Source organism: Dicentrarchus labrax, unplaced genomic scaffold (genome assembly GCF_905237075.1).
Source record: "Dicentrarchus labrax unplaced genomic scaffold, dlabrax2021, whole genome shotgun sequence".
In the NCBI taxonomy this organism is placed as follows: domain Eukaryota; kingdom Metazoa; phylum Chordata; class Actinopteri; family Moronidae; genus Dicentrarchus; species Dicentrarchus labrax.
Window position 1 is genome coordinate 13,243,891 of NW_026136703.1, and position 13,646 is coordinate 13,257,536.

At 38.3% G+C, this 13,646-nt stretch overlaps 1 protein-coding gene and 1 long non-coding RNA gene across 2 annotated transcripts; one reads left to right on the forward strand and one right to left on the reverse strand.

Moving 5' to 3' along the window:
* Nucleotides 1-1,476: 1,476 nt before the first annotated feature.
* Nucleotides 1,477-10,158, reverse strand: ivd (isovaleryl-CoA dehydrogenase). The gene is made up of 12 exons (XM_051388413.1): nucleotides 10,015-10,158; nucleotides 9,022-9,111; nucleotides 8,808-8,859; nucleotides 8,463-8,632; nucleotides 8,260-8,353; nucleotides 6,087-6,217; nucleotides 5,816-5,912; nucleotides 5,160-5,253; nucleotides 4,578-4,659; nucleotides 4,361-4,465; nucleotides 4,016-4,088; nucleotides 1,477-2,691 (listed from the first exon to the last, which is right to left on the reverse strand). Exons 1-12 carry the CDS (start codon nucleotides 10,144-10,146, stop codon nucleotides 2,558-2,560), a joined length of 1,254 nt encoding a protein of 417 aa, XP_051244373.1. The 5' UTR covers nucleotides 10,147-10,158; the 3' UTR covers nucleotides 1,477-2,557.
* Nucleotides 9,463-13,560, forward strand: LOC127356570 (uncharacterized). Its single transcript, XR_007882004.1, has 3 exons — nucleotides 9,463-9,547; nucleotides 9,964-10,215; nucleotides 11,505-13,560. It is a non-coding gene; the product is annotated as an uncharacterized LOC127356570 (long non-coding RNA).
* The last annotated feature ends 86 nt before the right edge of the window (nucleotides 13,561-13,646 follow it).

Consider the following 13,646-nt stretch of genomic DNA (forward strand, 5'->3'; position numbering starts at 1 on the left):
ACTGGAGGGTTAAGAAATAAAACAACCAACTCAGAATACTGTTAATCCTTCAGCTCAGTGCTCGGTGGTTTTATCACAGAGAGCCAAGAACGACACACAGCGGAGTGATACCGAGCAGTATCAAAGTCCAACCAAACAATCTTCTGCACATCAATCAGCCGGAGTCCTAGCAGCTGACAGAGATGAAATGACAGTAGATGGATTGGAGGCAATAAGCTGACGATCCATCATCTGAACGGATGATGCACAGAGATGTTTCAGCAGCAGGTTACTGACAGCAGGATTAGAAAGGAGCAGGTCATTCAAGTTTGAGAAGAGAAGAATGATTCTTGACTTCATAAACGTATTGCTTATTTAAACTTTATTTTATATTAGACAGTCAGTTTGGAGAAGTAACACAGGACAAGTATTATTACTCAATAGTTTTGAGGTATTTGCTTCCCTTAATGTCTTTCTTTATTGTTGTACTCCACAACAATTCAGAGGTAAACAATGTATTTTTACCTTCCTACATTTATTTAACAGCAATAGATAATGGATACTTTAATGAAGATTTTATATTTTATAACATATGATTTGTTTAGAAAATATGCTGTAAATTATGACTATAGAATGCTCCTTACATAGTAATGATAAGAAATATAACATACTGTATACAAAGTGTGAAATGAGCATAATGACTGATACTTTTTGTGTCTAATACATATGCACTTTCACTTTTTTAAATGCAGTAATTCTACTAGAGTTTAATTACACCGCATGATTTCACTTTAGTAAGGATTGGAATATTTATTTTGCCATTTGTCAATCATTCTGTGTAAACACAAAATCCATTAATATTAACAATAATTTCATGAAACTCTGCACAGAAACAACAATTTTTAACTGTAGTGCTTTAACCATGAGAAGCGTAGAAGCTTTGTACATTGAAAAAATGAAACACTTGCAGTGGATAATGTTTTTTTAATGAGTTAAGTTTACGCACCAACATTAAAAATCATAGTGTTACTTTGTTGTGTTGCATGTTGGCAGTACCTGATGAAAAATTAAGGAGCTAATGTATAAGCAAGTGATAAAAGCTGTTAGTCCAGTGATTTAGTATTGCACCTCCATTCAGTTGGAGGACTCACAAAAACAGATACAATTTAAAACAAACAAACAATTAAAGCAGCAGAGGCTAAGATATCTTGATGTTTAATCCCTTATATGGGTCAAGGTCCAAAAATGCAAGATCCTACATTTCCCATAATTCCACCAACAGCCACAATGGCCACATTAAACTCAGGTCTGTAACAGATTAATTATAAAACTGTAGTCACAAAGCCCTAGTCGAGATAACCAGCGGATGGGGGGTGGTCAGGTTAAATTAATAAGTTATTAATAGGCTGAGTAGCAGCCCCCATATATTCTTGAAATGTAGCTTTAATTAAATAAAGAAATGATCAACGTGAAGAATTGAAGTCCAGAAACAAAAAAAAAGGTTTTTTAAATTTATTTCATACAATTACACACTGTACATCTACATCCTGACACCTATAGTCCTCTGGAGAAAAGACAGACACATATTTAGGAGTGTTTCTCCAGTTGGACTGTACAGACAGAATACAATAGTGGAATATGTTTGCTCCCAAAAATGAACAAACCTTTTTTTGAATTTAATGCTAATTATCTACAACATAATACTCAAGACATCAACTATTATTGATCAGAAGATCAGAATCAGTTTGCATTGAGATCAGGAAAGGGAAGTTACATAGAAAAAAACTCCACACATTTCCAATGAGTGGTCAAAGTATAACCACGACTTTTTTGTAATACACTGCAGAAATATTCACTGTTAAGGCCATCACTGGATGTACTCAGGTTTCAACCAAGCTACAGTTATTTTCTCAGTCATTAGCTTCAAATACATCAGCTCATCTTATATAATAATGGTTCAGTATTCAGAATTCATTCTTATAACCCTTGAAATGCCAACGTGCTTAGTTAAAGGAGAAATTTAGAATATTGATGCCAAAACTCTTGGCAACAGCAGTTTTGGAGCTCTCGTTGGAGTGTTCAAGACAACACAAAAATTAGTGTTCATTACAAGAGGCCTAAATAAACTATAATACAATGAAAATGTATTGATTGGTTCACAACTGAATTACACATTTCCAAAAACAAATTTAATCACACAAGAGGAAACTGCCTATTTATAAGGTTCAATAATTATAATTATATTGCTTTATTGGCCTTTCAGTGGTAATCAAGTCACTGCAACTGAAACCAGCCAGCCTAGTATGAGAAACTAAATGACATCAAGGCCCCCGTACTTTTTAAAACATACTAAATCAACATTTAATTTGTTTTACCTGTCAGCTTGTAACATCACAGTCATCTGATTTCATGTTTTGTATCTATGAATTATAAAATGCCAATTATTCTGACACGTGATAATCCAACAGCATCCTAACAGCAGCAACAGTTCATACAGTATAAGGCTCTGGGTGTGAGTAACTGCGTTCATCCACAACAAACCACTCGTACAATCTTTAGTGCCATTTCACAGTTCTGATTATTTGTACATGGCATTGAAAGATCTCCCAATGATGAGCCGGCGAATTTCGCTTGTGCCTGCGCCGATTTCATACAGCTTTGCATCACGCAAGAATCGCCCCATGGGGTAGTCATTGATGTAGCCATTCCCACCTGTTGACAAGTGAACATGTGAATTAAAGTTAGTGTGCAGAAACAGCAAGAGAGCAGGTTCAACGCACAAACTGCACACGTATTACATTTATATATATCTACTAAATAGGTAGCTGAACCCCTAACATCAGTTGCTACTGATAAAACTTGCGTTACATGGCTCAATCAACAAATGTATTTTACACCTGGAGTATAATCTAAAAATATCATACATTATCAAAAGCCTAATTAATCTAAACACTGTATATTGAGGGTCCAAAATTAACTCCCGCCAGGCCCAAATACCAGTACACTTTGAGTTTGGCTGGAAAATAAATTAGAGTCACCAGCCAGATGGCCGGTAAATAACTAGGAATCACAGCCGAGGGCCAGATTTACATCACTGTGTTTTCCATGTGTACCGGCTGAGACTAGCGTGGCCCTCACTGTCCATCGTACCTATTGTGATGTCAGTGAATCAAATCAAAGCGGCTTACTACTATTTGCACTTCCTACACAATGCTGGTCTACTTTTTTGCCACCAGAAGCATCTGTGTTACATGTTATTAGAATTATCTGTGTTAAGCCACCAGAAAGAAAACAAAAAAAAAGAGAAAAGTCAGCGCTTTTGTAAGAGGTGGAGGACTACAATGTGAATCTGTTTTGAAAATGTCTAAACTTGGGGGAAAAAAAATGAAACTAAATAATTCACACTTAACATAGTAATTTGTTTAAATCTATAAATGCAACAGGCAATATAACATGAACACAAATTCTTTCCAGCCATGCAAATGAAGGTAACAAACTGCATGCAGTCTGTCTGGAGAGCAATTTATGCTTTAAGCTCGAATATAAGAAGCTCGGTCAGAAAGACTTCTCCTCTTTCTCCTCTACACCTTCATTCATTGCATTCGCTAAGCCACACCTCTTGGTGTCGCTCCATCCATGGATAAGATTTACAGTGTACAGTATTTTCCCACGTCTCTCGATCATCCTTTTAGTGTAACACTGAAGAGGTAACTCCACGTTCACAGTATGCAGTAGAGTAAGTCTCCTCTCTCTCTTGAACACACTGCAGCCATTCATTAGTCAGCCTGCTATTTATTTAACAAAGTAGCTGCAATGCTTTCAGCTCCTGACAACGATGTTAACATCAAACCGCAACACATGAACATCCCAAAATAAAATCCCAGATGAAGTTTCCACCAGAACCGTATCTCTATGTTGTATCGGTTTTTGGTCTATAAACAATATTTTCCTGATGGTATTAAATGAATTCCAACAGGCTTTCCTATAGTGATACAATCTTAACAATTTCCTTTATTTTGAGGTTCAGGGCACTTACCCAAACACTGAATCCCATCCAAAGCAACCTGAGTGGCGTTCTCTGCACAATACAGGATCACACCAGCACAGTCCTGCAAAGACAACACGAGTCAACAGTCAGTGTGTGACAGTTTAGAAAACAGACTTGAATGAAAGTCTTGTAAGGGTGCAAAGAGTTGTATGAAATCATAAAACATCTTTCACTCAAATTGAGTCTGAGGCACTGTAAACGTTTTATGCAAATAAAGTGAACTAAATCCACCACAACATGAAAATGTAAAACACACACACCGTGCCAAAACATTACATAAATGTTAAATACTCTCTCTCTAAACTGGGTGCTATAGGAGAATGTCATCATCACCATTGCACTGAAGTGTCCTTTGTCACAAGCCCGGGCAACGTTGTACACATACTGCCGACAGCAGCTCAGCCTGGTGAACATGTCGGCCATCTTGCCTTGCATCAGCTGCAAACAAATGAACATAAAATGTTAATTTCACATCAAGTCAAATTACTCTAGAAGTATGACATTTTACTGGGCTTTCAAAACTATATAAAGTAAAGACTGCAGATCAAACCTGAAATTGTCCGATTTTCTGTCCGAACGCTTCTCTGACGTGTAGGTAGGGAACGGCAAAGTCCAACACAGCCTGCATGATGCTGAATAGTAAGAAAGATGTTGAAAACAAAAAGGTCTTGTTTCATAGGATTATTCATCGACAAACACCACAATACAAAAAAGTCATTCATGTTGATGTCTCTTCTGTTGCAAATATCAAAACATTTTATTTTCTCACTGAACAATAATAAGCATTTCAGTAATAATAATAATAATAATAATAATAATAATAATAATAATATTAATATTAATAGGCTCAATACAATTTAAACACGGCTTTGCCAAGTAAACGTGTCACTAGTTGTTTTGGCCCCAGGCAGTTTTGAGGTACAACATTCAAAATCAAAAGGTCAGATTTATAAGCAGTTACTTAAGGAAATTAATATAAGTGAGTATGTGGACAACAACACTATGCAAAGCAGTTGTTCAATGTGTACAAATATGCCCCATCATAAAACATTTTATGTATTATTTTCATATTGAAATATGTACTTATCTACTCATTTTCTAAAACAGTTTTAATTTTCCAGTATGAACTTACCCAATAGGTCCTGCTGACAGTACCAGCCTCTCCAGATCTAAGCCACTCATCATCACATAAACACCTTTATTCAACGGGCCAAGGATGTTCTCCTCTACAATAAACAAAAACATTTAACTCAATTAAACTGAAGGCATACAGGGCCTAATAAAAGAGATCACACAACACACAGTGAATATATGGCAGTGTGTACTAGGGTTGGGCAATATGTTAAAATTTTCCAACCGGCCACCGCCAGCGTGTGTGTGCTGCGTTAGTGCCTGCGCCTCCCCCCAATCAAGTGCAACAAGCTCTCATAGCTTTAATAAACAAAATAAAGTCACCAAATGACAAGAAAGGAAGAAAAAAGAACACCTATTACTTACTGAAGTAAGACCTTGTAAAGAAATCTTAAAAACACACTTGATTCGATTTCTTATTTGGAGCCTCTGTGAATCACGTTATTGTATTCCCTGTTGTTAAACTAGTCAAAATAAACCCTTAATTCACTGCTGTTAGATGTGACAGTGGCTAAAAAGCCGTTTCTCCTCTCACTCGTTCTTGGGCTCAGTGCGTGCTACGCTGCTGAGCAGCAGCTCTCATTCTTCAGAGGTAGGACAAAATAAAATGCCATATATGTATTCATCGCACAACCATATTGTGCACTTAACACACACCTGGAATTTTGCAGTCTTCAAAAATCAGCTCGCAGGTGTTTGATCCCCTCATGCCGAGTTTGTCAAGCTTCTGTGCTGTAGAGAAACCTGGCATTCCCTACAAAACACACAAACATACATGCACAAGAAAGGCCATTTCTTTTAATCGCAGATTCTTGTTCCTTTCACATAATTTTGGTTTGCATTCATTCAACAAAATGCAAGGCTGATCCCCAGAACAGACCAAAAAACATGTAAACCCACCACATCCCAAGGAGGAGACTGAATTTACCTTTTCAACAATGAAAGCTGTGATGCCTCTTTGATGGGCCTCAGGATCTGTCTTTGCATAAACAATAAGGACGTCGGCATCTGGTCCATTTGTTATCCAGAACTTGTTGCCATTCAGAATATAGTAGTCACCTGTAGAAAAATATACTAGAAATGAAGTGGATCTAAAGCAGAGCTAGGCAGCAGAATGAAGATTTTAAAAACATTTATCTGGATGCATGTTTAAATCTTGAATGAGCACACATGGTTATTCATAGGTTCAACGAGACAGGGTGTGAGTGCAGACCTGAGTGTGGCTACCTAAAAGCTACCTTCTCATACACATTACAAACCACCATATTTTCAGACAGCTCAACAATAAATTCTCTCATCCTAAAAACATCTCAGTCTCTCTGGTTAAACCAGTACGAACCAAACCCACTCTACTACTCTATAGTTAGCCTTGTAACCAACAATAGTTTCAAAATCCATACTTAAAAAGGCATGAAGCAAGGTGTAGCCACCAATCGATCACACCCCTGAGCTGACTGAACTCAGTGGTTTATCTGTAAAAGCACACAGCAGCTTATATCCCATTTCTGTGAACATGTGTACCTTCTACAGGTGGTATTATATTTTCTGCTTAGATACTGTCAGTTATTTTAGGACCATACAGGGAACTGATAATGTTTTTGTGTACAGTGGCCTACCAGTACAGTTTGTGTGATTTCTCTCTTCATATCTTTTTGCAGTAACTGACTTTTTGACCACTTGGGGGCAGCGTAAAGAGGTTTTTGTAACACAGCATTGACACATCACTACATTAGCATTTATTTTGAGTTTTATTTCTGACCTGATGAACCCAAATCCAATATTCACTTTATTTTTGCTCTGGTTTTGGTCTCTTAAGGGGGACACATCTGGCTCTTTAGCTGCTAAATTCTCTAATATACTCACCAGCTAGTCGCTAACTGTCTGTTTGCTGTTTGGCGTAGAGCAGATAGTGTATAGTGGATTTATAGAGCTGTTTTGCTGAAAACTTTGCCATGTGTGGTTGAACCAAAACAGTACATTTATGGACGGACAGATTAACAATGAGCTGAAACTCACTATAAAAGCATCATAAAGCCGAGGTGAAATGCAGATACAGGTGATAATTCTCAGTAGGTTCATCACTACAAACGACTCCTTTCACATTGTCTTCACTTTATTTGATACATAAGTGTAAAATATGGGTTATAGCCAGTGCAGTGGACAAAAATGGTCACACTTTTCCTGTTTGTTTATTTGTATTCATTCATTTTTTTTTGGCATTGGGCCATTTCTGTGCTTTAAGCCATTTTTGTTCTTTTTCTGGTTTCAACCCTCTCTCTCCACCCAGTGCAGCAGTATGTGGGAATCACCGACTCTGAGTTTTAGGAGAAAATACAAACTGCTGATCTCTTCTAAGCAGAATGAGCCAAACCTGGTACTTATCTATGCTCCCAGGTGCAGTTCCAAAAATGTGGATTTGTACAGATGAGATTTCAGATCCTAGTTTCACTGTATCCAGAGAGCAATCTTTATGATCGTTTATTAGGTGAGAAAATATGGCTTCAAAAATAAACTTCACAGATAAAAATTACAATAAATATCTGAAATTAAAAGATTATGGACTTAGTTATGACGGCATCACTGAATGTGTCAATTAGCAGAACAAGACAAAAACAGACTGGAAGGCAAGTCCTCCCACTGTGTCAAAACAATGATTAAGGATTGGAGATGCTGTGGAATGTGTGAACATACTCAGTCTAGAGAATACAGAATTTAAGCATATGGTCCAAGTGCTTGAGCCCCAGACCAAAAATATACTGAACAGTGACCCGAAAAACCGAGGTACATACTGAACTGTGAATTTTGTGTATCGTTACACCCGAACTCTTTACATATATCCACTGCTCACACCAACAGTCTGTCCACCCAGCACACACATGCCACCTTGCTGAGTCAGGGTTACTTGCGAATGTGATATTCAGCGTGAAAAGGCCGACAGTGTTTTTGTCAAAACCTGAGTCAGTAAAATCCCCAAGAAATGACTAATTGATCGTATTGATCAACAGCAGAGCTACCAGAGCAGATCAAGCAATATAGAAAAAGCACAATATAGAATAGTTTTAGCATTTAGCACTGATGAAGAGGTATAAATCACAACCTACCTTTCTTCTTGGCTTTGAGTTTCATGGCTACAACATCAGAGCCAGCATTGGGCTCACTCATGGCCAGGGCTCCTACATGCTCTCCTGTCATTAACTGGCAACAAGAAAGACCATGATGAGAATGAAGAATAGAATCCATTTTAGTTCATGGTTTTATGTAATGTTTATACCATAAAGCATGACCTTTATGTTTTGGTCCTGACCTTTGGCATGTACTTCTCCTTCTGTTTCTCGTTGGCATGGCGTACCATCTGGTTGACACAGAGGTTAGAGTGGGCGCCGTAACTGAGAGCGATGGCTGCCGACACTCGCGACATCTCCTCCATCACAATGACATGGTCGAGGTAGCCCAATCCTGTGCCCCCATATTCCACTGAAAGAGATATAGAGTTGTTGTTTTTTAAGCCTTCAATCCATGCTGGGATAAAACAAATAAACATGAAGAAATTCCCTACAGGAGTTTACAAAAATTGCTATGCATTTTAACCAGTTTCCTATAGAACTACTTTGATGCATACAGTGACTGTTTTTTCCTCCAGGTGTCTTACCTGGAGCAGTGATCCCAAGGAGTCCCATCTCCCCCACGTCTTTCCAGAAATCCTGGTGGAGAGACAATATAAAAAGCTATCGAAACAGAAATCCTGCTCTTCTTTGATGGTAAACATGTGGAGATATGAGATTGCAGCCCAGCAGAAGGAGTGGATCACGTTCATAAAATGCAGTTCACTACAAGTATGTGCAAAACATAGTGTTTGAACTCACCCGAAGTCCTGGAAATTCATTATTCTTGTCGATCTCATCAGCGTAAGGTGCAAGCTTGTCTGCACAAAATTTACGAACCGTCTGCCTGAGCTGTGCAAAAGACACAATACAAGCAACAGACTTTAAAATAACTGATTCAGCATCATTATTACAATAAAAGCACTGAAAATCAACAGTCTGGCATTAGTGTCCATTTCCTCCTTCATTTGGCAGCAGACTATAGATATAACTGCTCATACAGTTATATCTAAAATCAAATATAGACCAGTGTACAGATTAGATTATAAAGATATTTAACAACCGTGCATGAATCTGTTAACTGTTAACTTACATTACAGGTCTATTCAACCTCATATTGGCCAGTACAGGAGGAGAGCCACTTTCACCAAATCAAATCCTTGATATGAACCACGCCCCCAGCCCTCCTCCCAGCCCTCCTCCCAGCCCTCCTCCCAGCCAGCGTCCAGTCCATTCGGCACCGCTGACCCGATGTCACCTTGGGTTAAATGGCTAAATCTTGATTGGAGTGAGCTTTTCCACCCTCACCACCTTTCTATAGCCAACAACACAGCTTGTAACATTATAACTATCAGGGCTGGCAGGGGTAAATAAATAAAGCTGGTTGAGCTCATAAAGCTTCCCCTAGAAACGTATTAGTGCCACTTGCTCTAGTAGTTAAGACAGTGTAAACAAAATTAATTTAGACTATTGTTTTGACTATGATGTTACTGTTTGCTGTGTGGTTAGCTAGGTCGGCTCATACCAAGGTCTTCTTCAGCTAACATTATGTCACAACGTCACGTGCACATTACCCTTAAATAACCTTTTTGTTTTGTCTGTTAAACTTATTAAATTAAACAGAACTTCAGCTTTGTTTACGTGACTCTATGGCTACTTATTTTAGTTTGTTTGTTTGTTTGTTTTTCTTGCTTATCTGCACAGATGAGTGAACTTTGTGTCGCCTGTTAGCTAGCCAGTATCTGGTTGGCTAACCTGTATCTGGTCGTCGGTCAGTCCGTTCACCACATCGTCCACCGGGATGGACGCTCCGGCGCATCCTCTCCTCGCCACCGCGGGGACGGACAACCTGGAGACGAGGCGGAGAGCGTTCCTAACCGCAAACATGGTGTTTTCTTGGAGACGGATAGAAAAGTTGTCTGACTGCGGGCTAGCTGTCTCTTTAGCAGAGAGAAGGTAAGAGGTCTCACTCTGCCACTATTTCCCAGTACTTTGTTTTTTCTTTCGGCGCATTAACGCCACCTAGTGGACTGGGGGTTGTAAGTCAGTAGGTCTGACAGTAACAGACGCGCACCAGTTTGCATAATGACCCCTGTTCTTCTCCCTGCTACAGTTTATTCAGATTCAATAAAGTAAGAATATGCAGCATATACGTAGCCTACAAAACTGAAATAATGATAATTTTTTATAATTTTTTTTGGACATTTCAATTAAATCAGCTGTGAGAAATTAGCTTTATGGCACAAATGGAAGGTTGCTTCATTTGAACAACGCAGCATCCATTGTTACTTGACATGACCTCATTCAATACAATGCATATCTGCTTTTACAGGCTGGTAATGACTCCTATCAGTGTTTTTGTTCTGCCTTTCATCTGGGGGCCATTGAGAATAGAAATCTGTTCTTGATTTATTTCCTCATATCTCTGAGATGCATGCAGCTACGTTTATTTTTACCTATTCAACAGTAGTGGAAAGTAACTAATTTACTCAAGTACTTCAGTGCAATTTCGTGGTACCTTACTTGAGTATTTCTATATTCTGCTACTTAATACCTTTACTCCACTAAGAGATCATCTATCCTATTTGTATTGTCAGAAAGTAAGAAAGAACTGTATTTGTGTATGTACAATATGTAGGCCTGTGTGTGTGAGCATGCATGTGAGCTGAGTGTGGAAAAGAGAAGATGAGGGGTGAGAAGGGTGAAAACATGAATGAACAGTTGAAATTTGAGAGGACACTGCAGTTTGGTCAGCAAAATAAGCAAAGACAACATTTCTCTTTGTATCATTCTGATGTCAGAAAGTATCTGTATGTTTTTGGGGGATCCCTGAATAACTAAAGGCGTACTTACTTTCTATGTATAAATGATGTAAGTGACAGTGCAGGTTGTTCCTATTTTATATGAGAACTGAAAAGTAAAAGAAGAAAATAGAAACTGAATATGATTTCCACATTACATGGAAGTTACAGAAATGAAGACATAAGTGAACAGACAGTGAGATTTATTGTGAAGACATTAAAGACATGATTTAACTTTTTAGATAGTAGGACATATTTGGACTACCAAACAATTAAAACAAAAATAGATTTTTTTTTAAGATTCAATACTAAAATGAATCACCAACGTTCCTGATGACGAGACTTCCCAATAGCCATATTGACTGAAAGGATACGCCATCATGGATTGCAACTGTGTACACACGAGGCTAGAGCAGTTGTTGTATAATCGATGTGTCCCTCCAGCTTGCAGACACGCTGCAAAGACGATGTCCAGTCAATGTCACCGTCTCGTCCTGGAGCCAACACCTCAACTCCTGCAGGTTGACCTGCAGAAAGTCTGTGAAGATCAGTCTTCTGAAATGAACACAGCCACTCAGCACCTGGTAAAGGGTGGGACCTGAACTGATGTCCACCAGCAGCTCACCACTCACATTACCTGGGAGAAATGGAAAAGAGGAAGAGGAGGAGGAGGTGAGACTGACAAAATCCACAGGTGATTGCAGCTCAGGAAAAATTTACTCACATAACAGAAATATTTCGATGACCGAAGTGACCTACTGCTCATGTCAGCAGTATCAACCTGCATGACGGAAGTGTAATGTAATGTATAATTGATGGCAGCAGTTAATTCAGAAAAGTGCAAATGTTTCAACTCAAAACTTCTTTAATCACAAAGAATGGATTATGATTTTCAATTATTTTCCTTTCTGAGCATCCTCTTAAAGGCATGAAACACATGAAAATCTAAGTGTGTTTTATGTACAAATGAAGCCTTTTGGAACATTTAGAGATTAATAAGAAAATCACATACTGACACATTTTGTTATTACAAACAAATAAGTTTATTGCATTCTTTAGATGCCCCTATGGTAGATAAACTATGATAAAGTGCCCTCTAGGGTGCCCTTCAGTGGAGAAAACGTGATGCAGTGCTATTCCAATGGAGAAAATGAGATAAAGAGCCCTCTATTGACATTAAGACACAATATTTGCACTGACAAAAAATAGATCATAGATATTTCTACATATTTGAAACATTCTTGGAAAGAAGTTTGCACCTTAACCTTTTTCACAGCAGCCATTTGAAACAGTCGGTTCAACACAGGTGTTACCATAATACTAATTAAGGCTCTATTCCATTTAGTGTATCAGAGCCTTTCCAGTGAGCCAGCATGCAGAGTAGCAGCACTCTGTTTGACATGAATGTAAGAGAGCCTTAATTGATATTATTTTTAACTGTTTTTACCCTACTATTTCATGTCAGAATGTCTGCTGTGAAAAAAAGTCTATTGTCTCACCTAAAGTAAAAGCTCTGTTCGGACAGATGCTTTCTGTTTAGAGTTGTCAAAGTCGGCCCTTTGTGGAGTGGAGTTGTACTGCAGGTAGGCCACAGGGTTAAAGCCCTGGTAGCAGGCGGACATCATTGTCACTCTGTCTTCTCACCCTTCATCACTTTTGGCCTGTGTATCCCAAACCTCAGCCCACCTTCAGTGTGCACACTTCTAAATAAACCCTGACCCCTCTCAGACTTCAGCTGATCCACACACCTGCTTGGCTCATTTAATCCCATGATGTGATACAGGATTCTGCAGCAAGTACCTACTGTACTTAATGCTCACTCCTTGAGATGTGACACCATATAGGCCTGTGGATGTAATCTGGTCAAAACAAATAATTTTAACCATGCCCCCACTTATATATCAGTCATGAAAGGAACGTTGACATACATATAATGTTAAAAATGTATTTATTCCATAGTCGCTGAGTCACTACAATGACTGGAACTGTGTTTTAACTGTGTTTTAACACGCAATTAATCATCCAGTTTCACACCATATTTCCTCTCAGCGCTGACTGTTTTTCTCGTCAAGAGCTGTGCGACAAAAAAAAAAAAAAAAAAAGAAAAACCGCACAGGAGCGTCACCTCCTGGATAATAATGACATGATAATAAAGAGAACTTCAAAGTTGAATGCTATAAACTTCCTCTCGTGCCGCCAGATTTCAATAACTAGGCTACTAAATGTACAAATATTTTAATTTTAAATTATGCAAACTGCCAGCACTGAGTTTAATAAAGATGTAGTAATGATGTAGTTTTTAATCCTATAACAGAAATGTCCTACTACCAGGTGTGCATGCTTTTTTTCCTACACCTAGTTTTTTATTTTGAAATGACACCAATTCATGTAATTAAATTACAGTTTAAGGATTTGAATTGAAGCTTTAAAGCAGGTTAAAGCAGATAATGTTTATCAGCAGACATATTCAAAGCAGCTAATAAAATGTGAACTTTTTCTATTCGATGGGTTCATTTTTATTTAAAGGCTGATCACTGACGTTAGCGCGAGACATAAAGTCTGTAAGAATTTAAAAACTTCACCTGT